The sequence below is a fragment of the Oreochromis niloticus genome, linkage group LG20 (genome assembly GCF_001858045.2).
Source record: "Oreochromis niloticus isolate F11D_XX linkage group LG20, O_niloticus_UMD_NMBU, whole genome shotgun sequence".
In the NCBI taxonomy this organism is placed as follows: Eukaryota; Metazoa; Chordata; class Actinopteri; order Cichliformes; family Cichlidae; genus Oreochromis; species Oreochromis niloticus.
Window position 1 is genome coordinate 2,442,798 of NC_031984.2, and position 25,050 is coordinate 2,467,847.

At 38.0% G+C, this 25,050-nt stretch overlaps 1 protein-coding gene and 1 long non-coding RNA gene across 3 annotated transcripts; one reads left to right on the forward strand and one right to left on the reverse strand.

Moving 5' to 3' along the window:
• Positions 1-128: 128 nt before the first annotated feature.
• LOC106098290 (C-type mannose receptor 2-like) lies at positions 129-15,517 on the reverse strand. Of its 2 annotated transcripts, none has more exons than XM_013271809.3 (7): positions 14,865-15,517; positions 12,825-12,971; positions 12,369-12,550; positions 10,373-10,574; positions 9,887-10,225; positions 8,997-9,088; positions 129-922 (listed from the first exon to the last, which is right to left on the reverse strand). In XM_013271809.3, exons 2-7 carry the CDS (start codon positions 12,856-12,858, stop codon positions 803-805), a joined length of 969 nt encoding a protein of 322 aa, XP_013127263.1. In that variant the 5' UTR covers positions 12,859-12,971; positions 14,865-15,517; the 3' UTR covers positions 129-802. The 2 variants fall into 2 exon arrangements, with proteins under 2 accessions (XP_013127263.1, XP_013127262.1); XM_013271808.3 differs by lacking the exon at positions 14,865-15,517 and adding an exon at positions 13,029-13,249 and having other exon boundaries at positions 12,825-12,932.
• Positions 15,518-18,903: 3,386 nt separating this feature from the next.
• On the forward strand, positions 18,904-22,053 carry LOC106098291 (uncharacterized). The gene is made up of 3 exons (XR_001224479.3): positions 18,904-19,156; positions 21,219-21,318; positions 21,715-22,053. It is a non-coding gene; the product is annotated as an uncharacterized LOC106098291 (long non-coding RNA).
• The last annotated feature ends 2,997 nt before the right edge of the window (positions 22,054-25,050 follow it).

The following is a 25,050-nucleotide window of genomic DNA, read 5'->3' on the forward strand; positions in this document are numbered from 1 at the left end:
TCTTTTCTGACAGCATGGTGACAGTTTCTAAAAATGACTGAGACTTCGTTAATCCCATGCAAATGTACACCCATTTGGAACAACCCTGACATGTAAAACAATAACATGATTTAAATACTTGGAACATGTACTAGAAGGAACAGACTTTATTCCATTTGACAGAGTAGCTGCACAATACAGGATTAACAAGAACAGGTTTTTAGAATATCAACAAATTAAATCTATGCTAAAAAAGAAATTTAAGCCTAATCAAAATACATTACAAATATCACCAAGTGTGGAACAATTCCTTAATCTCACTGGGCCCTCTGACCACCACCAGTAGGCAACGGGTGAAGTGTCTTGCCCAAGGACACAACGACCGAGACTGTCGGAGCTGGGGCTCAAACCAGCAAAGATGAACTGCCAACTCTTGAGCCACGATCACCCCTAAGACACTATTTAAGCAAAAAAAAAAAAAGCAACAAAACCCCCCCAAAAGAAATGGCACCTAATTCTGTTTCTACTGCATAACAGTGACAAACTGTGTTAAAATAAAGTATTAAAATTACAGAGCATACTGTCACCAAATACCCAGCAAACCTCCCGTATTTAAATGTGAACAGTTAAGAATAACAGCTGAGACTATTTAAAGCTTTGGTCACTCACAGACATCACAAAAAACTATTATAATGTTACATTTCCTAAAGAAATCAAAATTAGATTTGTATGTTTCATTTGAATGAAGACATTCACGCAAAGCATAGAATAATATAATAATTTGGCACAATAGAGCTTGAATGGCCAGAGGAGAAAAGTATTTTCAGACGATGCTCTTCTTCTTCGTTTCCTCGTCCTTGTAGAAGACCGATCCATCTGACTGCTTCCTCCAGCTCAGTTTGACGTCTCCCTTTACTGCCTGGTCCTTTAGTTTCTGTTGGATCTGAGACACACACAAAAAATTGATTTCCCGAATATTACTACGACAATAATATCCACTAAATTCTTTAGAAACTATTATTTTTGGACAATTTCATTCTTATATCTGCATTAATGTGGCCTGTAGTGCCATCTCTCATAGTCAGCTTACACATATAAATTCATCATTATGTTCACAAGGAACAACTTCCAACAGCTGAGTTTTATATGCTCAAGAGGGAAAGGAGGGATTTAACGTTACACTGTAAAATGTAATTCTAGATGTTTGTTATTTCAACATATTATTCTATATCAGTTTGACGATAGATGACTGAAGTTGTTAAAAATATGAGGTAAAGGGCTGCCTTAAAATTTTAAGTTAAGTCAAGAAATAGAGTTTGTTCTTATAACACAACCAATTGTTATCTTAATGAAAAATCACATGTTGTCTAAACTTTCATCTTAGTTTAGTTGACTGAGATTTGTTAGTCAGTTCAACTCCTTTAATTGTCATTTTTACTTGGGAAAACCCTTTCAGCTAAATTAAAATAATCTATTGTTTAAACTCTTGTCCTAGTTCAGTTGACTTGGGTTTTTTAGTTAATTCAAATACTTTAGTAGTTCTTTTAACTTAGGAATCTATTTTAGCTTAACTAACATAACCTGTTAGCTAAGTTGATTTAAGTTTATTAATTAACTGAGCTCCTTAAGGTAGCTGAGTGAACTTGTAAATCAGTTTCATTTTAATTATCAGAGTTGATTGACTGGATGTAAAGAAAAATGTGTATTAAACATCTTAAGTTTTGTTTTGTTTTTTTAGCTTTCTAACATCCATTTCAGCAAAACTACCTGTTAGGTTTATCTTAGATCTCAGGTTTAAATACCTACATTCCTTTAAATTAATTTTCTGTTGTTTACAGAAAAAAAAAAAATAAAACCCCACAGATTCCATTAAAGTCTATCTGATCATTTCATACAGAAAGTTTGTTTTAAGAACATGACAAGACAATTACTCATGAGCACCCAACATTCACCATTTATTGTGCCATCTTAGTCATCTGAGAAACAGAAAAATCAGTGACGTAGCTCATCAGGCTCACAATCCATCAAAACTCAAAGGCTGCTCCCTGTGAAACAATAAATTTGAACTTGGTCTTGAGCCCAGTTTGGGTGAAGATTAAATTCTGACCAATACTCTAGGAGCAGTAGTGATTCTTGTGAAGTAACAACATAAAGTCTGCATTAATGTAATGTATCAACGGGACACTTGCTATTTTAGAAAAGTTATTCTTTACATTTGCAAAATTTTTAAACTTCATTGTGCTCAGTCACACCTGTTAGCATAAAACTTGAAATATTAAAATAGTACAAAACCTTTGATAAGTGACAGTAAAGATCAGTTTATAACAACTAAGACATCAAACTCTTGTATTTGTCTTCATTTACAATTGCAACAAATTCCACAGAACCAATATCTCTGAAAATGAGCGCATGTGGGTAAGTTGAGCACAGCAGGATTCAAAACTGCCTCACGTGACTGCTACCGAGGTGCATCATGGGGAATTGGCGGTTAACGACATGCTCACTTTACTTGGACGTTTTCTAATCGTCTTCTTTGGAATATGCTTTCAAGGTGAGTAACATTGGTTATAACTATAAGGAAAGAGAGCTACAAAAGTTGGAACATGTTTTGAATTTATGGCATGATGTGTGTTTTTCTCTTTTACCGAAATGTTTGCTTTAGCTAATGTAACTTTAGCCGACAAGGTCCAGCTTGTGTGTCATGACCAAACTTGACCTAATAAACTGACACATGGCCTTTTTTATGGGTTTAATGTGGCGCTGACCAAATCACAAGTATTGTGCCGCTAGCTTTAAGGTTGTGCACTCAACCACTGTTGCGATATTAGCAAGCTAACTCAGCTAATTAATAAAGCTTATTTCATATTGTCTCTGTACTTGTAAATTTCTTTCAAGTTCACAGGCTGTTGTATTTTGGTGGAAGTTCATTTTGGCAATATTTCCAATAACTGACTGGGTTCAAAAAGAACTTTTTGGCAGGACTCCGATGCTTGTTGTCATCTGTTTACCCCTATGTAATCACTTAAGTTGTTATGAACTGCTGCATGCTAAGCTGCAAGAGTGCACTGAGGACTGAGACAAAATATGGTCTACAAACCAGCATTATATTAGTTTTTATCAGATAGTCCTCCAGTGTGTTTAGTTTTTGCTTTAATTCTATTGTGCAGTTATTTGTTACCCTGAAATGCTTTATGCTTAACAACAGCTCACTATTTTGACTTATTTTTGAACTCTTGTGATCAGTATGATTAGATTGTGTGAGTTTCCATACTAAAAGAGCTGTAGTGATAAAATAATTGGCATCAGAGACACTGATTTTTGGCATGGTATACTGCAGAAGTTTGTTTTTTTTTGCATAATTTACCTTTTAATTAAACTGCATTCTCTGTATTGTAACAAAACTAACATTGTTTATATGTCAGAAAATTAGCAAACATGAATAAATGGCGAAAACAATATAATTATAACATATATTTTTATTTTACTCATTTTAGGTCTGTGAAGCCAAACTTGATGCTGGGGATTTATTTTTGTCAGTGGAGTCAAATGGTAAGTTACAATTTGTGCATTTTGTCATACTGGAAACACCACAGATTATATTGTAACTTAATAGCTCTGTAGAACAAATGATATAAAGATTGTAGTGTCAGGGTACTTCTTAAGAAGTAATATGGCACTATTGATGATCACATGCAGGTGGCATAAACTAAATATTCAGACGTGTTACCAACAAATGATTCATTAACAAAAGCAATGGAGCAGACTGTTTAGGTTCTTGTGGTTGTAATAACATCCATAACTGCAAGTTTGTCATTAATTTATTTTCACAGGTCTAGATGATCACATCTGACTTTGTCATTTGAATGAGGTGGACTTGCAAACTTTGCGCTCTTTTGGGTAAATTGCTGTCCACTACATATACACAGAATCTGCACAGTATTTCAGATCTAAAAAGGGAGTATGTAATGGACTTGCTGGCTTTAATGTAAAAAGCCTGTTGTGTAACTTTAATGAGGCAGTTGGACTAAAACAGTATTGCTCATCAAGGTAAACATCTGAGGAATAAGGAAATTGTTACTTGTCCTTTTACTCACTGTTCTTTTAATCGCACGTTTACTAAAGTTTTACATCACATAAGTCATTTTCACAATCATTCTACTTTAAAAGATTTCAAGACAGAGCTTATTGTTCTCTGAACTTCCTTGTTTGCTGAACGGCAGGTAAAGTGCATCTTTTTGTTTGTTTGCTTTTGTGTGTTTGTGTTTTCTCTAATGGGCCTCAGATGACTGTTTGCTTAAATTTGGGTCTCAAAGAATCTTTTTTTTATTCTGCCTGTACTCTCCACCCCTCTTCTTCTATTGCTCAGGTTGAAGCAGAATTTGCCCGTCTTACATCTGTTGACCTGAAAGGGTTCCTTTTTGCTGTGCTTGACCATTATGGAGAGGTTCGTGGAGCTGTACAAAATCAAGAGCAGCATAGGAGGGCTAACTAGGCTCATAAAATGCTTCGGAGATGATGTAAGTGTTCAACTGCGAAATCTAATCCTTTGTTTAAGTTTTAGGTTATCCAGTTCAACTGATGAACTCATTGAAAGAAAGCTGATAAGTAAAGTCTGTCATCATATTTCACAACTGGACATTTAGTGTGGTAACTTTTACAGAATCTATGTATATTGGTGGTAGGTTGGATATCATATTCTACTTGAATGTCCTGATAAGCCTGATTCAAAATCTCCAATGACAATCATATATTGATGGAATTATGTATCAAAAAGCTGTGAATTTGGAGCTGTCTACATGCTTCATAAACACTGTTTAAAAAGTGTTTTTGTTTTCTTTTTGACTTCTTTGACCAGAGCCCTACACAAAGGAAGAGGACAGAGGACCTCATTTTCTAAAGGAAGATCCCTCACACACTTTCAAGACTGTGAAGGTTAGCATTGTTTCTTTTAGTAAATTTAATAATGACAGCACCACAGTGGATTTTAAATGAAACATGTGGCATCTATGAAACAACAGATGCCACATGATAACATGTGTACTTTTTCCTCACCAAATGTATTATTACAAGATCTTTGACACTGGATTTGGTCTGGGTTTCAGAGAAACTAACTGGCAAGCTAGCATTGAGATTATTAGTGTCTTGTGTTTATTCATGTCTTCACCAGGGTCTTTGACATTTCGCTGCTGTACTGTTCACTTCAGCTTTACGTTTGATTTCTCACATTGTATATTGTAATGGCAGAGATATTAGGATATTTAAGGGGCTGCAGTGGCTGCTACAGCTGTGGGGGGCAATACTTTGGTGAAATGTCCTGGACCCTGGAAAAGAGACTGTGTAGACTGGGTAAGGAATTAAAGGTTACTGGCCGAGAGTCATTGGGCAGCTGGGTAAAGGTGGATGTTGATATTCAGTGCCAATTATGCAACCTGTTCAGCCACGTCTATATGCTCTTTTTTCATGCTGTTAATATAGGGGGAAAATAAACTTTAATCAATAAACTGATTAAAGAAGCATTGTCTATGGAGCCATAATCTGATCCTGTAGTGTAGCTGCAGTTTGCACATTTCATGTATTCTCAGCCAGATTTGGTTTAGAGCACAGCCAATATTTAGCATAACTAGATTTAAATTCACACACTGGTGATGGCAAGCTACATTGTAGCCACAGCCACCCTGGGGCGCACTGACAGAGGCGAGGCTGCCGGACACTGGCACCACCGGGCCCTCTGGCCACCACCAGTAGGCAACAGGTGAAGTGTCTTGCCCAAGGACACAACGACTGAAACTGTCGGAGCCAGGGCTCGAACCGGCAACCTTCCAATTATAAGACGAACTGTCAACTCTTGAGTCACGATTCAGTCATCCACCCATGTGTGTGAATGACTGAATGTGTAAAGCACTTTGGAGTCCTTAGGGGACTAGTAAAGCGCTATACAAATACAGGCCATTTACCATTTAAATTGAAAATTTTGTTTGAATTCTGCAATTGAAGACATGCTCAGTTATTTATGAACATGGTCTTTGTTTAAAGCAAGAAATGGATTTGTAACATGGGGGTGCATATCTCATTCTGAAAAAACTTTAACAACTAATAAGTGTTACCCAAAGCCAATCACCATCATCCAAAGCATCAGTATGGCTCTTCTTTGGAAAGACATGAATTGTTAAGCACAAGGGATATTGTGTAATTGTAATTGTGTAATTTTTTTTTTTTTTTGTCTTTGAACCCTTTTATAGCCGACAGGTATTGAAGACACGTTTTCTAAGAGGATGAAAGTTGGCATTGCGATGGTGAAAGAAGAAGACATCATCGATGTGTTGGTCGTCCTTGAGGCGGCAGTAATCCTGTCTAATCTGAGGGATGTCTCAAGTGCCATTTCCATGCTGATGGGCCTTCTTTTTGCCCTCAACATAGACTATCCAAAGGAACTTAAGGACATCTTTGAAGTCATTCAGAACATCCTAATGAACATTGGTGGAAGGCAGTGCATCTCACTAGTGCATGGTCTAAGAAACAGACTCTTGCAGAAAGCCATGCAGAACTGTAATTGTATGTTCCTTAGTGTTAAGGACAGTTTTTATTTTACTGTTTGTTTTTTTATTCTTGCAAGTTCTCATTCTCACTTTTGTATGTCACTAAATGACTACACTTTACATTCCAGATTAGACAATTACTCATTTGTTCATGGTTTAAGAAACTTATGTGAACAACAATATAATGCTGGACTTTGCAGATGCTTATCTCATGCAAGTCAGTAGTTTTTCCTTTGTTTTGCAATTGAGCAGACTCAAACTGATGTATCTGAAATATCCATATTATCAAATGTTTCAGAAGCATGCACTCATTTTCAGAGATATTGGTTCTGTGGAATTTGTTGCAATTGTAAATGAAGACAAATACAAGAGTTTGATGTCTTAGTTGTTATAAACTGATCTTTACTGTCACTTATCAAAGGTTTTGTACTATTTTAATATTTCAAGTTTTATGCTAACAGGTGTGACTGAGCACAATGAAGTTTAAAAATTTTGCAAATGTAAAGAATAACTTTTCTAAAATAGCAAGTGTCCCGTTGATACATTACATTAATGCAGACTTTATGTTGTTACTTCACAAGAATCACTACTGCTCCTAGAGTATTGGTCAGAATTTAATCTTCACCCAAACTGGGCTCAAGACCAAGTTCAAATTTATTGTTTCACAGGGAGCAGCCTTTGAGTTTTGATGGATTGTGAGCCTGATGAGCTACGTCACTGATTTTTCTGTTTCTCAGATGACTAAGATGGCACAATAAATGGTGAATGTTGGGTGCTCATGAGTAATTGTCTTGTCATGTTCTTAAAACAAACTTTCTGTATGAAATGATCAGATAGACTTTAATGGAATCTGTGGGTTGTTTTTTTTTTTTTTTTCTGTAAACAACAGAAAATTAATTTAAAGGAATGTAGGTATTTAAACCTGAGATCTAAGATAAACCTAACAGGTAGTTTTGCTGAAATGGATGTTAGAAAGCTAAAAAAACAAAACAAAACTTAAGATGTTTAATACACATTTTTCTTTACATCCAGTCAATCAACTCTGATAATTAAAATGAAACTGATTTACAAGTTCACTCAGCTACCTTAAGGAGCTCAGTTAATTAATAAACTTAAATCAACTTAGCTAACAGGTTATGTTAGTTAAGCTAAAATAGATTCCTAAGTTAAAAGAACTACTAAAGTATTTGAATTAACTAAAAAACCCAAGTCAACTGAACTAGGACAAGAGTTTAAACAATAGATTATTTTAATTTAGCTGAAAGGGTTTTCCCAAGTAAAAATGACAATTAAAGGAGTTGAACTGACTAACAAATCTCAGTCAACTAAACTAAGATGAAAGTTTAGACAACATGTGATTTTTCATTAAGATAACAATTGGTTGTGTTATAAGAACAAACTCTATTTCTTGACTTAACTTAAAATTTTAAGGCAGCCCTTTACCTCATATTTTTAAGTTGAAACAACAAGTTATATTTTACAGTGTAAAGAGATTAGTGGTAGAAATAGTTAAATTTACAGTAGTATTTCCTAAGAAAGTTGATAATAATATCCAATAAAAGTACAAAAAACATATTAGAAAAAAAATAGATATTATAATGTGTGTATAAAATGAGAAAAACACAATCCCAGATGTAAATGTGGTGCAGCTGCTCTTAAAGGAGAACTATTTGAACACCTTGTACTTTTCAGGATACGGTCACTGCTCTGTTCAAGCTGACCACTTGTAATTGTATATCCATGATTTCATTGGACCTTGAAGATGTGCAGACAGCAACCACTGGCCACTGTTTTAAACTAACCTGATTTTCATAAGTGGGACTAAATAGACTGGTTCTTATATAACGCTTCTGTACTCTAGCTGAGCACTCAAAGCATTTTGCCCAACCTGTCTCATTCACACAAGCACTTTTTTCTATCTTCTTTACATCCAATATTCACATGCATTCATACTCCAATGGATGCATCGGAGAGCAACTTGGGGTTACTCACCACAACTTCATCTCTCAGCGTTAAACAGACTGATACTTATGGCTCTTACACAATGCTTCTGTAGTCTAACTGACAACTCAAAACCTCACTCAGTCTAAGGCGCGTGGGCTGAAGGAGCCAGGGATTGAACCACTGTCCTTCCTTAGACACGATCACCACAATCTGGGGACTCTAACATCTCCTATAATCTGAGGTGTCTGTGCAAACAATCATGATAAAACATTTTTCTGTAGAAAACTTTAGTACACAGGTGAAATCATCTTTAATATGTATTTATATGTTGTAATAAAGCACTTGTTTAGTGATCAAGTAGAAGAAATACACTGCTTTAAACTTGTTGTTTATATATTGTTTTAAAAGCAGATACAGTAGACCGGCAGTTTTGGTGACACATCATGAGGGCAGACCTAGAAGTAGATCGGCCTAACACTTGGTGAGTATCTTAGAGATACTTTCTTTATGATATATTTATAAATATACAAGACGTACTTGGTTCAGCATGGCTTCCATCACATCAGGGTGGGTCAAATCCAGACTGGCGTTTATCAGATTCACTCTCACTACTTCCTCATAAACAGGTGCTTTTAAAATAAGGAAAGAATTGTTACAACCTTCATCAGCTCTATCTTTCACTTGCATTTTTGAATGCTGCTTTTAAATTACTGCTGCATATCAGCAGCAGTAATTTATGTGCAGTAGATGACTTTTGAGTTCCAAAATCTCAGATTAACCTTCCTGTTTTGTTGTTTGCTGTTTATATTTTTGATATAAGTGACAATGAGAAAACAGAAATGGGCCATTTGTTATGACCCATCCTATCATACTGATATTCACAGTAATATCTGTGTTCATTTCAAACCTCTGCTGATGTGTACTATAAACATAACTACACTGTAAATAGTTCCAAAAAGTTTTACAAAGAGCTCATTTAGGTAATTTGAAAAGTTCAAGCTCTTATTGAATTGCAGCTTCCATCACAACACTGAGTGTGGATCTATCTAAGCATCTGTCAGAATAAACTGTGTGACCACTTGAGGTTTCTGGGTGACAAAATGTGAAACCAGCAGTTAGGAGGTCACTGTACAGGACTCCTGTTTTCCTTACTTATGTACTTACTTTCACATATTGTGCAGCTGCCACCACAACAGTGGATGTACAGCAGTAACACATATGATTCAAAGTCTGATAATCTGGTTATTGACTGGGTTTGGAAACCTGCATTATTTATATCACATTACTGATCGTACAACCTGCTCTATTTACATCAGGGTGTAGTTTGTAAATTGTGACCAATAGCAGCCTGGAGTACAAGCTTGCAGGATCCGAGGCCAGAACTAACGACTGGCTGAAACTCCAATGTTTCAGGTAGTAATGCTTACCAACGTAGCAAACAAATTCCTTCTTCCTGTCACAGGTCCAGTTCTCCCATTTTGCATTTTCTTCAAAGTTTGCTGCCACACAAGTCTCTGTTCCATTCATGTTATTGGGTTCTTTTGTCTTCCAGTATGTAAATGAGTAGTTACTTCCATCCGTCCACTTCCAGGACTCTCTGAAAAGGCCAATCCACACCCTCACCCCTCCAGGTACCAGGTTATCTATCTTCTGGTTCTCTGTCATGTTCCTCACACTGGCCAGGTCTGTGTAATGAACTCTGCAGTAGCTCTGGGCGTTCGCCCACGTCATGGGATTGTTAATGTAGACAAATGTCCTAGTCGACCCTGAAAACAGACCACACTCAAATGCTGTGTACAACCATAAATGCATTTGTAAGTCTAAACTATTAGGCTATTGTTGAAACATCACTAAAAGCTCAAAGAACAGGACCTGTGTTGTTTTAAGCTTCTAGTTAAGTTGAAAATCCTCACCTCTGTTATCAGAGCAGACAAATCTGTAGAGATTCGCACAAGGGGAATCAAACCATGGTCCATCAAGCATCCATACGCAATCTTCTGCACTCCCTAGGTTATCTGGTTGTCCAGGTGACCAGTTTCTGAACTCAGCCTCACTGTTTTCTGACATTGACCACCTCCAGCTGTTCACGTCATCATACAGCCCGATCCAGGCTCGCTGAAAGCACCAATGGATTTGTTTCATTAGACATAAGAGATATGACTTAGGCTGTCAGATTATCGGTAAGTACTGACATGTAGTAATAATTTGATGTTTTGTGAAATTGCATAATTTGCTTTTTAAAAATGTATTTGTATTTATTAAGATTAATACAAAGCATAATCTACTTTTTGCATTACGATTTTTCAGTTAAAAAGATTTACGTTCGTTTGGTTCGTTTGATTCTTGTGGTTTTCTCTGTTTTATTGTTGTTGGTTTTTTTGTGACTATATAAATAAAAGTTAATTTCATTAAACTGAATTCAGTATTGCGCCTGCTGTGACCAGGTCTCTTTAAGGCAGAATCAAGATGGGGGATATTAAGTGATGTTTAACAAATCAATTATTAAACAATTTTCTAACAGGGACTCAGAAGAAAGAAAGCTAATGTCTGATTAAATGACATCGGACAGGTATTTTTGGTGCAGCTGAGGACACTAAATTGTTTTGTCTTTGTCAATATTAAATTTTATGCTTAAATAATTTTTAAAATAACTCTTTGGTGATCACTGGTGGTGACTGCTGATCTGGTAGCAGCCACAGTCACTAAGGGGATGTGGGAGAGGAGATAATGGAAAGAGAGAAGCTGCAGAGAGGTGTGTAAAGGTCTTTTCACACCTGCAGTGTTTAGTCGATTCAACTCAAACTCACGTTAGTTTTCCTACTTGCTGCAGTTCGTTTGTTCAGGTGTGAACACAGTAATCCTACTCAGTGTAGACAAAAACAACCGCACCAAGGCTACGTCCACACGAGCCTGGATAGATTTGAAAACGGCATGTTCGTCTGAAAACGCTCCACGTCCACACTAGTGTTTTCAGTGCTTTTCACAGAGTTGTGCGTCCACATTGAAATGGCCGAAAACGCTTACGTTCCAGTACTGCGCATGCGTGAAACGCAAGAAGATTCGACCTGCCTCATTTCTGTTTGCCGTTTATTTACTTTCCGGCTCTTTGAAACGTCGCGGCAAAATGTGGAGGAAAAGCACCGCTGTATAATGCCCTCCGGCATCTTTGTTTAATTGGTCACATGACTGCATCACATGACTAAAATGTGTCATCGATTTCCAAAGTCTCCGTTTTCGCTGTCCACACTGCGACGCGAAAGCACCGTCTTCAGTATTTGTTTTCTAGAGCGTTTTGCTTCGGGGAAAGCGCCATCTCAGTGTGGACGGGAGGCCAAAATGGAGAGAAAACGATGCGTTTTCAAACGAAAACGCATTAGTGTGGACGTAGCCCAAGACCCTTTGGAGGAGGTTGTCTCGCTATGGTTCCAAAGGAACTCCAAAGTGGTCTGTTTATGGTGTGAATGTGATCTGATCTGAACCAACTACCACGTATACATTACAAGTTTTAACTAAAAAATGTCCCCAAGTTTTAATTCTCAGTGCTATACATTTGCAAAGGTCTGAATGGGCTACTAGTCTGTACAGAAATTAAGCATCGAGCAGCAGCAAGTAGCTATGAAATGAATGTAAATTCTCTAGAACTCAGCACCTTCTTCCAGTATTTTCTCATGATTTTCCCAGCCCAGATCTGGCCAATGAGTGGACTGAACATAAGGCTAATGGTGGCTAAACCACTTTACAAGCTCCAACTACAGGAGCCTAGCAAGCAACAGGATTTTCCAGAGTCTCCAATGAACATATTTGTAAGAAACGTGATCTTTCAAATATAGTTCAGTACCATAACATTCCAGTAACTAATGTACAAATACTTAAACTCCCACTGTAAAAAAAGTCAAAAGTATAATTTACATTGCCGGTGGTCATTTTGCTTAAATCTACTGTGCTGTTCAGCATCTGCACATCTTCAAAGTCTTCTACAGTAGCCAGGTCTGTGTATTTGTCTCTGCAGTAACTCAGCGCTTCAGTCCAGTTCTTCAGCTCATAAACAAACTGGTAGTAATGTTTAACATCTGAGGCGACGGCACACAGGCCTGCAAACACAGTAAATAAATGAGTTTATGGATTCAATTTAGGATCAAACATTTAGCCTCACTGTTACATTACATTTCTGTGTAATCTATTATTTTGGCAGAAAATTTATGTCAATAGTAAATAAAATGCACTAATGCATCATTTTTTTTTTCATTTTCAACAAGAAAAACACTGAAAGGGAAAGTCCTTTAGTACTACAGTAATAGTATCCTGTAGGATGACACATAAATATGATCATGGAAACTTATAATACAATAAATAATTCAGACTTGCCTGATGCCGCTATGATGAACAGAGCCTTTTCCATTCTTGTACGTTCCCTGTTCTCTCCTTTGGTCCGATTGTTGATATTCAGCAAATTAAATGACTTCTTATCTTTATCTTCATGCAAAATGAATATGCAAGTTACTTCCAAGGAGGCTATGGACGCATGTATGCAGAAGTCAATTCAAAACAAGTCAAATCAGTTTTACTTACATTCATTCATTTGCATGAGGGGGACTTTAGCTAATGAGCACACACAGGAAACCTACTTACAAACCCTCCATCTAGCAAAAGAAGGATAGAATACAAGTAATACTTTTTATACGCACTTTTATACCACCTACTGAAAAGACAAAGACTATTATGTTATATTATGTTTAGCATTGCTTTTATGCTTACTGACACTTAATTCCTCCACTCCAGAATACAAAATAAATTCGGATTGTTTCAAAAAATCAAAGATAAAGTTAAATATATTATGTTTGTGCAAAGACTGATTTAAATTTGTCTTTGCTTACATTACTTTCTTACACACTTGACCTTTAAACTAGCTTCATTAATTCTACATATGAATCCTTGTACACAGGGCTCAGACTTGTTCCTTTTATGTACTACAGTTAATAACACCGAGGAGAACCTGTTGTTAGTTGTAATTACTCGCACAGACATAGTTATTCTGCAGCCCAGTATATCTACTAGTATGCCAGAAGATGCATTTAAGCGAGAAAATTTGAACCCAAAATACGATCTTTTTTGAACCATAAACAAATTGTTTTTTGTTGTTAAATCATATATGAAGTCAATATTATATATATAGTGTATTGCACTATTGCAGTGAGTAGTTGTGTTTACTTTTCACAGCATGTTTTTGTTTAGTGTAGACCTCTGTTCTGTGTGACCTTTTGAGTAAAACTCAATTTTCCTCCCATTACATGCAAATGGATGTGCTCTTTGGCTTACAAAAAAGTATGCAAAATGCATCCCTTTGAAGCCAAACCTATAGTCTCTAAATTACACAACACCAGTTGTTGTGCACATGAAACTGATTAGTGATGAGAAAGAGGAGAGTAATGAGGCACCAGTGAAATAACTAGGCTCCAGTATATGTGTTGTCAGTAAGTGGGGGCCCAGAAGGATACTAGGTTTCTCCACTGCTGGATGGTCAACCAATACTAGTAACCAATACTACATAAAGTTACGTATTGTAAGTATATATGGCCCAAATGTTGATGACCCCTCATTCTTCTACGTTTTTTTTTTGTGCACTCTCTGAACACTTAGATTGCTCACTTGTTCTTGGAGACCACGCCACAGACCACACCCGTGCCACATATAATTAAACACTACACGAGCTGTTTTAGATTTTGTGACGCAAGGCGTTTCCTTCACCCCAACTGTAGGGAATATACTTTTTATTCACATGTCCATCACTCCTAATCTTGTCTAGATTATTTCCTAGTGAGCAGCTCATTGTTGACTGACATTTCAGAGATACGCCCTATAGCTGTCAGTCATCATGCGCGATCACTAGAGCGCGTTTGCTTTCACACTTTATTTGTCGTGTGAACAACCAGACAAAAAACCCCCCCAGAAATTGGATTTGATCAAACAAAAAATCGGAATTGAGCATTAAGACCTGCAGTGTGAACGTAGCCTAAGGGATGTTGACAACGCCACCTGAGGACAGAGTTACACCCCAGGAAAGATTTTTATAGCCAATGTAGATGTTACACTAGCTACCAGAGCCCACAGGCTCGTTATTAACAGCAGAGGTGAGGTAGATCAGTTTTATGAATCAAAATTTATTAAGAAAAACTACTAAAACCATAGAACTGTAAAATCAGGAAAGTTCTTAAGGTAGCAGGGCTGAGACTGCAAGACAGTTAAAACACTTTATCAACAAACAATGATTAAAATGACCAGGCTCGCTGCCACGATGCTACCCTAGAACAGTAACAGCTCGATAAAATAACTAAAAATGGTGGAGACCGGCCACCTAAGGAGGCAGCCTACAGAGAGGAGTGCCCAAGGGTGCCACCAATTACTCACCCGTGTAGTTTCACTGCAAACCTCACTGTCACTCACACTGAAATCTAAATGGTGCAATCTACCTATGCCCTGTGTGTACACTCCCACGCATCGGGGAGGGGATTCCACCTCACGTGCCTAACCCCTCAACAAGCGGCCGCACCTCCACTAAAGCAATAAAACAAAACATAAAACATTAAACAAATTAGTAAAAGATCTACATAAAACAAATACACCCTAAGTTACAGCTCTTTATAAAAGCATGATTAAAATGGATAAAACGATTCCAAGTAAAAGACCATAAAACCAGGAGTCAGTCGAGGCCAGTCCATAAACGTTTGTGACATGACGACAGGCCACAACAAGACTAAAACCGAACAAGACAGAACGAGACAGCACAAGACAGCAGCAGTATGGCACAGTCCTGTAACAAAAGAGGGAAACAGTCGTCAAGGTCCACCCTACTATATGCCACATTATGACATTCACCACTCTCTAAAGGGCAATACTAAAATGAGCGGCTTTCCTAAAGAAAGCAAACTGCTCTGCAATGCTTAACCACATAACAGTCTTGACCACCTTGGATGGGAAAAGACTGCCAAAGGCCTCCGTGTGGTAGTGAAGCGCAGCTGGTTCTTATAGGGCCTCTAATTATCAGCTGGGAAGGTGTGGACGTTAGTGCTGCATTTGTGGACATCACGTAAAATCCTACCCCAAAATCTACTTCACTACATTAGGCAGGATGAGGAAGAAATTAAATGGGAATACAGAATCAGCCCTCCCTTCCTCCTACTTTATATAATATATAATTTTATAAATATATTATTAAAAAATATAGATTTATAATAGAAACCCAAACATTTCACACATAGGTGCATTTATCAACGGTGAGACATTTGCTGTGAAAGAGTGAGGACTCACAGTTTGCAGGGATGTGCTGTTCTCCCAGAGTGAATGGAAACGTGAAGGAGATGAAGGACCGCCTGCTTCACATCAGTACATTCAATCGCCATTATTAGCAGTTATCACTCCCATGAGTAAAAGGCCTAAAATACCACCCTTATGGGTGTAATGTAGCAGAGAGTGACAGAGTTTAATATATGTGCTTTTGCTGATAGTTGTTCCTGCTGTAATTGAATTTATCAAATCTGAAATCTAATCAGAACTAACAAAGTGCCCGTGTGAGGAAAGTGGAGCAGACAAAAAGACAGAGAAACAGAAAAGTTTTTGATTTTATTATATTTTATTATGTGTGAACAACCAAAATAAGTCCTTTTCGAGTAACTAATTCAAAAATGAAAATGTTGAAATTATGCAAGCTGAAGTGAAATATGTTGAATAAATATGACTATGTGATAAAGTAGCTTTTGCTACAGAGAAAAGGAGAGGGCGGTTAGTTATAGTGAGGTTCTAGCTCGAATCAGGTGATTGCACAGCACAATAGGTGATTGGATGTTAAAAGTGGGCGAAGTCTTCTTTTTCCAACCCGTCGTGGATTACAAATTGAGTTTACTATTTTTGAGATTTGCTCTGCTGACTGCTGCCATATTGGATTGGAATGCAGAGGAAGATCTGGGAACTTACGCCTCAAAAAGGATTTCATCCTGCAAGGCTAGGGGAATAATTCCTCCAGCCAGGGTGTTTCCACTCTCCTCCACGACAACCTCATCAATACCAGTGATAGGCATTCAGTAGTGTTTTACATTTTTCCAATTTTTGGAAGAGCACAGGGTAGCAGCAGTTTAAGTTCCCTGATGTTGTTGTCTTCAGCTTTCAATAACCCGCAGGGCTCTAGAGTGCGACCAATTTTCACTGGTGCGACTAAAAAAAATCCTTGGTGGCACCAGTTCGACCAGTCTCTGCAACTCTGAAAGTCTCCGTGTGGTCAACAACTGACACACATCATGCCCCTATCATGTGTCCCAATCAGAGATAGTCAGGGGCAGGACCTCTCTGATTGGCCGTGGTCCTGTAGTTGTCATTTGAAAGTGCAGATGGATAGAGAGAGGTGAGTAGCTTGAATAAAGCGATATCGATTCAGTAAATCCTGAATCGACTTTTAAATATAAATGTATTTTGCCAGAAACGCCAGAATCTCTGGTTAAAGCTCTTAAAAATATTTCAACAACCACCAAACAGCAAATGAGAGCAGGTACACTTAAACTTTAAAAATTATGCAAAACTGCAGAATATTTTTAATTTTATCTGCTATAAAAAGCCAGGCCAGGAAAATCTCCTTCATGTTCTGTTCAGTTACAGACACAAAGGCATCTGCTGTGATGCTCACACCTCTGATAAAGTCTCACAGTATCAGTACTGATAAATGATCAGAAATATGATATTTTTGACTGTCTGAGGCAAAATTGAATCGAATCGGGACCTTGTGAATCGGAATCTAATCAATTATAGAAATCAGTGATGATACCCAGCCCTAGTGAGCAGCCCAGGCCCGACAGAAGTGGATGTAGCTGTGGGTAATAAGAAAAGATGAAAAGAACTATTGATACATTTTTTGTTAAATTAAGGCCTGATCTGTCTGAAATTCATAGCCAGCTCTGACACGGAGCCATCAATCTTTGAGCGCTGAAAAAGCAGCAGTGTATCCAGAAAACACATATGCAGCGATAAATGCACTGCCCACGTGTCCCCTCTCCCCACTGCCTTTCAGCAGCAGGCAGCAGCAAACAGGTCGTCAGAGGAGCCAAGATGATGATTAAGTTTAACATTTTCTACAATATTGCCAAAGAGTGCCAACACACTTTAAGCACAAGCACTTTTTCAGTAACTTATCTTTCTGGTAGAAATGTGCTCCAAATAACGAACGTTGTGTTGACAAGATTGTCAGTTAATCATTTACAAATGAATATAGTCTGTATAGACAGCAATTTCCCCCCCCAAAAGTGCACATGTGAAACTGCAGTGTTAAACGTTGCGGTTGAAAAATTTGGGTGCGCCTAAGAAACACAGTTAGGCGCACCAATGCAACCGTGGCAAAAAGTTAGTCTAGAGCCCTGAACCAGATATATGAATGGACAAGAGACCGTTTACACACCGGTGCGACAACAGTGGAAAAACAAAGAGCTGTGTAAAGGCATTATATTCTATTATATGTCAGTACAGCGTACATATGTCAGAAAGAACCCAACATTACGTTACTAATTTTGCCAAAAAAATCTACAACTTCCTGTTGAGTTGTAAAATAAACAGAATTAAAGTAACAGCACACATTAGCATTAACCTCCAAGATTCCAACAGAAATAAGACAAACTGCAGAATCTTCTTTTACTTTTAAAGGAAACAAATCGTTAGTTAAAGCTGACTTTCTACCAACATTTAACACTCATCATTTTTGTTTTTCTTCTTCTTCGTCTCCTCCTCATGGAAAACGTCTCCGTCTGACTGCTTCCTCCAGCTCACTGTGATGTCTCCATTCACTCCTTCAGCTTCTTTTTGAGCTGAAACAAAGATGAAAAAAAAGTTTGTCTAACAGTTCTATTACAGCTCTTAATGAATTGTCAAACAACTCGGGGTTCAAAGGTGAAATGTTAATAAAAAATAAAAAAGTTTCAGGCAGGTATAAAAAATGCTGTAAACAAAGAAAGCTTTCAGAAATATAAATGACTGTTTATTGGCCCCACATGTATTCTGCAGCAGGACAACGAGCCCAAACACAGCCAAAGTTACTAAGAACTATCTTCAGCGTGAAGAAGAACAAGAAGTACTGGAAGTGATGGTACAGCCCCCACAGAGCCCTGATCTCAGCATCATGGAGTGTGTCTGGGATTACATGACGAGACAGAAGAATGTGAGAAGCCTACATCCACAGAGGATCTGTGGTTAGTTCTCCAAGATGGAACAACCTACCAGCCAAGATCCTTCAAAAACTGTGTGCAAGTGGACCTAGATGAAGACAAAGGGCGGTCCCACCAAATGTTGATGTGATTTAGATTTCTCTTTTGTTCATTCACTGCATTTTGTTGATTGATGAAAATAAATGAGTAACACCTCCATTTTTGAAAGCATTCTTTGTTTACAGCATTTTTCATCACCTGCCTAAAACCTTTGCACAGTCCTGTATATTAACATTAAAATGCTGATTTATTAATATTCCTTTGTCATGGCTGATATGTGACAGGCAGAGGACAGACATGCAAGACTACTACAAGAAGGGATAGCTATGAGGGAGAACCCAAAAAAAGACATGGAGAGACAGAGACAATATATACACATGAGATTAAGAGAGGAGAGGAAACAGGTGGGACTAATCACAGAAGACGGGACAAAGAAAGTAGACCCAACCCAGAGCACACGAGGTAAGAGATACAGGCTACGTCCACACGTACACGGGTATTTTTGAAAACGGAGATTTTCCGTTTTCGTTTTTAAAAATAATCCCGTCCACACGTAAACGCAGAAATGAAGGAAAACGCTGCTAGGAACATGCCAAAGCAGCAGGTGGCGATATATTCCTAACCGTGTAGAAATGTTGGCCAATCAGAAGTCTAGGAGCCTCGGTGGGAAATAGTAAACAAAGATGGGGCATAGAAGCAGAACCGAGTCGTATGTGTGGAGGGACAGTAACTGTGTGTGTATATGTAAGCATTTAGACACTGCAGAGAGGACAATTAACAGTAACAGTATTGTAGAAATTAATTTCACCGAAACAATAACGTGGCGCACAGTGTGACGTCAAAAAAGGCGCACACCTATGACGCTGCGTTTTCTCCGTTTTCCTCGTCCACACGTAAATGCAAAAACGGAGTTTTCGAAAATATCCACCCTGGCAGGCGTTTTTAGAAATCTCCGTTTTCAGTGACCGAAAACGCCGTTTACGTGTGGACGAAAGGTGCAAACGCATAGAAAAATCTGCGTTTTCAAAAATACCCGGGTACGTGTGGACGTAGCCACAGATTAGTCATCTGATGTATGAAAAAACAACAGTTTTATGGCTAATTTCAATGAATTTTGAGTTCAACTAAACAGATGCACTGAAATGTCCTAATTTCATAAATAAGTCAGTGGGATTCATGAATTGGTATCGCTTCTAAAACACTTGAGTTTTAAAAGAGTATGAGCACTCAGTGAACTTTAAAAAAGTGCTGCTATCAGTGTGGACACTTAATGGAGAAAAAAAACCCTCCAAAGTTAATTTTCTTGTAGTTCCTGAAAGTTTCTGCAGTGCAAAGAAACATTACGTATAAATGTGAATGTTTGGCTAGTGGTGACGAACTCTTTGCTGCATATGATTTTTTTAAACATTTATTTTGGAACGTGATACTAGATAGAAACTGTAGATCCTATGGGGCGCTTGAGCACCTGCCCCTTTCCTCATAGGTGCCCCAAGTTCCCTTTATTTACTTTTTAAAAAATGTGTGTGTGCATGTGGAGTCCTGCCTGTGCCCCTCAACAGTAACATTTACTATTAATCACAGTTGTGCTAAATAAAAGGATCTGGCTTGCATCAGTTACATGACTACAATTAACAAATGCTTGGTTAAGAGCCGGGAACGAGCTCATAAAGAGTAAGCACATTTTTTGCTGCCTGAGCGGTGCGGAGCTTTAGGAGAAATACCCAAATTAACTGGGAGACGGTGACAGGTTTAACAAAAACCAGTAAGTAGGTGTACAGCATACACTGTAGTCTATAGCACACAGCAGAATTAGGTTATTATGTACATGTTGGTTAGTTGTCTGACGAACTGAAACAAATGAGCGTGCTGTATGTGCAACAGCACAACAAACATTACCTGTCCTTGTATTAACTGCACCTGTGTGCTGGTCATTAGCTGCTAGCTAACTGGGTGAGGCTGTCAGGGGTCTGTAGCTCTGTCCATCGTTTTAGGGAACATATTTAGTTTAAAAGTAAGTTACAGGGCTTTTCCTGCCTTTCTGTAGGACTTATATTTCACTAAAAACGATCTAATATGCATGTCCACATAATTATGGATTATTATAATTGTGAAATTAAAAAACACAAACATTGTGTTTTAAAGAAAATACATTAAGAAAGAGATTATATTAGATTTACATTTAAAAAATGACAAAATGCTGACTTTTACAGCAGCAACATTATTGTATCTCTGCAGTTTAAGCATTTAATAAGATTTCTGCCTGCACAGAGTGGATAGTCAAACAAACTGATTCATCATGAATACCTTATTTTATATTTATTGCTTTTTAAAATTCTCTTTACTTTATTATTAAAGCACTAGGAATAAATAAGAAGGGAAGGATTCTGGATCAGTATGGAAAGCATATCCAGTATTCTGGAGAAGGTATAAAATGTCACTGTATGTGTGTGTGTGGGTGTGTGCGCGCGTGTGTTTTATGTGTATAGATTTTTAAAATTATTATTCATGATGTAACATTGTCCAGACATGCCCTGTAAGGACATGAGGAGGAAACAGTGACAGAAGGATCTGTGAGGCTACTGAAGGCGGTGGATCCCTCAGCAGCTGGATTACAAAGCGCACAGGTAACAATCAGACCTGTACCAGCTGTTGCATTGCGGAGATATTTTATTATAAAAACAATGATCAACACAATTGCAGTGTTTTGGTTCTATAACATTTTTCTATCATTACTTTATTATGGATTAGGTGCAAGAGTCGTTAAGTATGAATAATTAAATAACAGATTAATGCAATAGCAGACAGTGCCTTGATCTCAGATTCAGAGTGATAGATGAGATGAGGAGATGGGAGGAGGAAGAGAGGCAAAGAGTGATTCACAGGCACAGCCCCGTTTATTTCTTACAGTTTTGTTGCCTTATGGTTCCAAGTGCTGTCACTAATCTTTGTATTTTATTATTATCTCATAACACTTGTTAAATTATCTACCACCTCTCCTATGGACTTCTTCATGTCTACAGTCTCAGATCAGCACAGCCCTGTCCTCCAGCACTATCAGCAGCAGGAGCAGCAGCAACATTGTACCCAACAGGCAGACATAGTCTATGTTTGCTCTACATTGCCCCCGCCTGATGACAGTGATATAGTATGATGCAATTCCATACTAGATTCTTGATGAATGTGTGTTGTTGTTGTTCAGCCTGGTTCTATGTGCCCATTTTTTACTTCAAGCACCTGCCCCTTCAAACATCTCTGCACAGCCCTGGTCCTATGCATCACTCTTCATGGTTGGAACATGCTTAAAATAAATTGCATAAAAAATTGAAATATCATACTTCTTCTCTCAAGCATCTCTTTTTTTCCACATCCCATTTTCAGAGCCCATGAAAACATCAGAGTAGGAAGAATGAAACACGTGCACGCCTTTAAGTTTGCTGATACTGAAAACTTAGCACTCTACCTCTGTTTTCAGTATAATTTGTGAAAATGTCACCCACATTAAATACAGACAACTAATCAATCCATAAAACATCTGTTACAGATATGGTTACCTGCTGCAGCATGTCATCCTGCACTGCAGAGTCCTTCAGACTGAGAGACGGGCTTTTCTCCAGCCTCACTTTCACCTCATGTTTTGAAACAAGTGGCACGACTTCCTTCAGCTTTTCTTCTTCAACAAACAAAAAGCAGATTTATCAGTGACATGGACGATAGCTGTTTAGATATTAATGTGAGACCTTTGGAAGTTGGCTGTTAGTTGCAGAGAAAGCTTAGTGTAACTTAGCATGAACCACAAACAAATCCATCCTCTCTGAAAGTCACATGTATAGGATTCCCATTTTCCAGCAGCTCCAAAGTATACTGCTGCACAATTATACGACACTACACTGCTAGGCAGTGTTGGTCAAGTTACTTGAAAAAAGTAATCAGTTACTAATTACTGATTACTTCCCCCCAAAAGTAATCCCGTTACTTTACTGATTACTTATTTTCAAAAGTAATTAATTACTTAGTTACTTAGTTACTTTTTAAAAACACGATTTACAACCTGAATAGGTGATAAAGCGATAGATCTTTCAGCCCAATTCTACTTTTTCTGCATAATCCATCATACAAAATGTAATCAAATGGAAAAGTCTCTTTTTAAAACTTGTTTTATTAGTTTTAATCTTTTAACTTTATGCATCAAGCAAAACTTAATTATATGCAACATTCTCTGACTGGAAGAAATTTGTTTAACATTTAAACCTATTTTCTGCACATTCCAGCATATAAAATAAAATATTTTTTGGGGTTTACACTCACTCTTTCAAATAGATGCAAGTAAAACACAGCAGAAAATAAATAAAATCAAAGACTAGCGGTCCTGTTGCTCTATTTTCACCTGTAAAGCAGGACCGGGGTAGGCGGAGGTTTACCCTGGTGCAGGTGTGCCGCAGCGGTCAGTGGAAGAATCCGCGAGTTTCTCTGTGAGTTTCCCATTACAGTCGTAGTACACTCGCTGCTTGCTTGGAAGTTTAGGGGTTTTTTTCGCTGTAAAAAGAAGTTTTCTTCCCACGCACAACGGACACTAATGTTTTTGTCACTTTTTATGGAATCAAACTCAAAGTAAGGTCAGTACTTCCACGCTTTAAACGCTGCATGCTCATACTCTCTCCGCACTCGATATATTATCCATTGTTGATCTGCACACAGCTGTTGTCACCAACGTCGCACTCGCTTACGTCACTGTCATGAGTACAAGTAACGCGTTACTGCCCATCTCTGCTGCTAGACTGGTTCACATTCCAGTATGTAAATGAGGAGTTACTTCCATCAGTCCACATCCAGCCTCTGAAAAGGCCAATCCAGACCTTTTGTCAAAGTGAAGTGCCATATAATATCATAAAATACTTTTGCAATACATTAATATGTAAAAAAACAAAACAAAAAGCATTACAGTCTAAATAAATCATATTAAGTGTTTCTACCACAGAAATAGTGGGACGATGAGAGGTGAGGTTAGGACGAAGGAGAAAAACTGGGGTGAAGGTTCGTCATTCAGTACAACAGTGAACAAAAGCAAACAGCCAACACAGAACTGGAGCGCGTTCAGTATAAGTCTGGATCTTCTAGAGCGGCCCAGCCAACATTTTTTATGTTTAAATATATTTTTGTTGTTTTCTGGCTGTTTGTGCTCCCTCTTCTAAAATGTTGAGAAATGTCTCTTATTGTCAGAAAAAACCATCACATCACCTGTCAATGTTCGCTAAACCTGTGGAGACAAAAAAGACCATGCTGCCCTAAAGGCTTCAACAAAATGTAGAAGTAATGGTGTAAATATAGTTGTTAAGTTAAACACATTCGGAGCTGTACAATAAGGCCAACACTAAGGTGCCAAATACCCATTTAAACAGGGGCGTCCCATAAAGACTCTCACATGCCAATCAGGCTATCCTTGAAATTACTGCCATCTTGTGGTTGCAGTTGGCTACTGTCTTTGGATGTAAGTTTAACTCAGCTTCATAATGATTGTATTATAAGAGGTCAGCATCCCGTTAACGAACCAGTACTTTGCAATATAGTATACCCTATTTTTCGGACCATAAGCGAAACGAATCAGTGAGATAAGTCAAACTTTACTCAGCTCATTCTTCTTGCTTCCTCCACTTCCGTATCATTGATTCATTAATGTTGAATTCTCTCGCAGCTGCTCTATTCCCATGTTGTTGCAGTCATACATGCCAACCCTCCTGATTTTTCCGGGAGAATCCCGAATTTCAAACCATGTCCCAGAATTCATAGCATGGCCCAGACAATTGCAGTTTCCAACAATGGCGGCAGCTACATAGTTTTAATATTACTCTTATTACTCTTTCTGGATCGCAAAATAAACTTTAAGCATATTTTCAGGCGAGAATGTAGCTGTGTAAACTTCAAATATCTGAGCTGGCGAGAACGGCAAACTCGCGGCACATCGTTTTCAAACCCCCGCGGTCTTTTGCTAATCAGGTTAAACATGATATATAAGTCACTTAGATAACCTAAAAATGTCATTGTTTGACTTTTTTCAGTGTTTTATTTGTTCCTGAGTAAATCGGTTTGGCTGAGATTAAAGTTATTAGATTAGATTAGATTAAATAAAACGTTATTAATCCCTCGGGAGGATTCCTCCGGGGTTTTCACACAGCTGAATAAACGTCAAACAGAAAACCGAGAAAGCTCATGACGTAATTCTGAAGGCTAGACCGTCACAGTCGTTCACTTCCAGCCTACCCGGCTTTCAGAGGACCCGGCCAACTTAGACCATGAAGGCCGGGTCCTCAAGTGGATGCAACCTCTGAATTTGGACAGCCCTGGCTGGGGGACAGTAATAA

Bases quoted from the DNA above. Each gene is read 5' to 3' on its own strand.
- LOC106098290 (XM_013271808.3), bottom strand. The intron at 9,089-9,886 runs GTAAGCATTACT...TTATTTTAAAAG, and splicing joins GGAATTTGTTTGCTACGTTG to CACCTGTTTATGAGGAAGTA. The intron at 923-8,996 runs GTACGTCTTGTA...TGTGTGTCTCAG, and splicing joins TGGAAGCCATGCTGAACCAA to ATCCAACAGAAACTAAAGGA.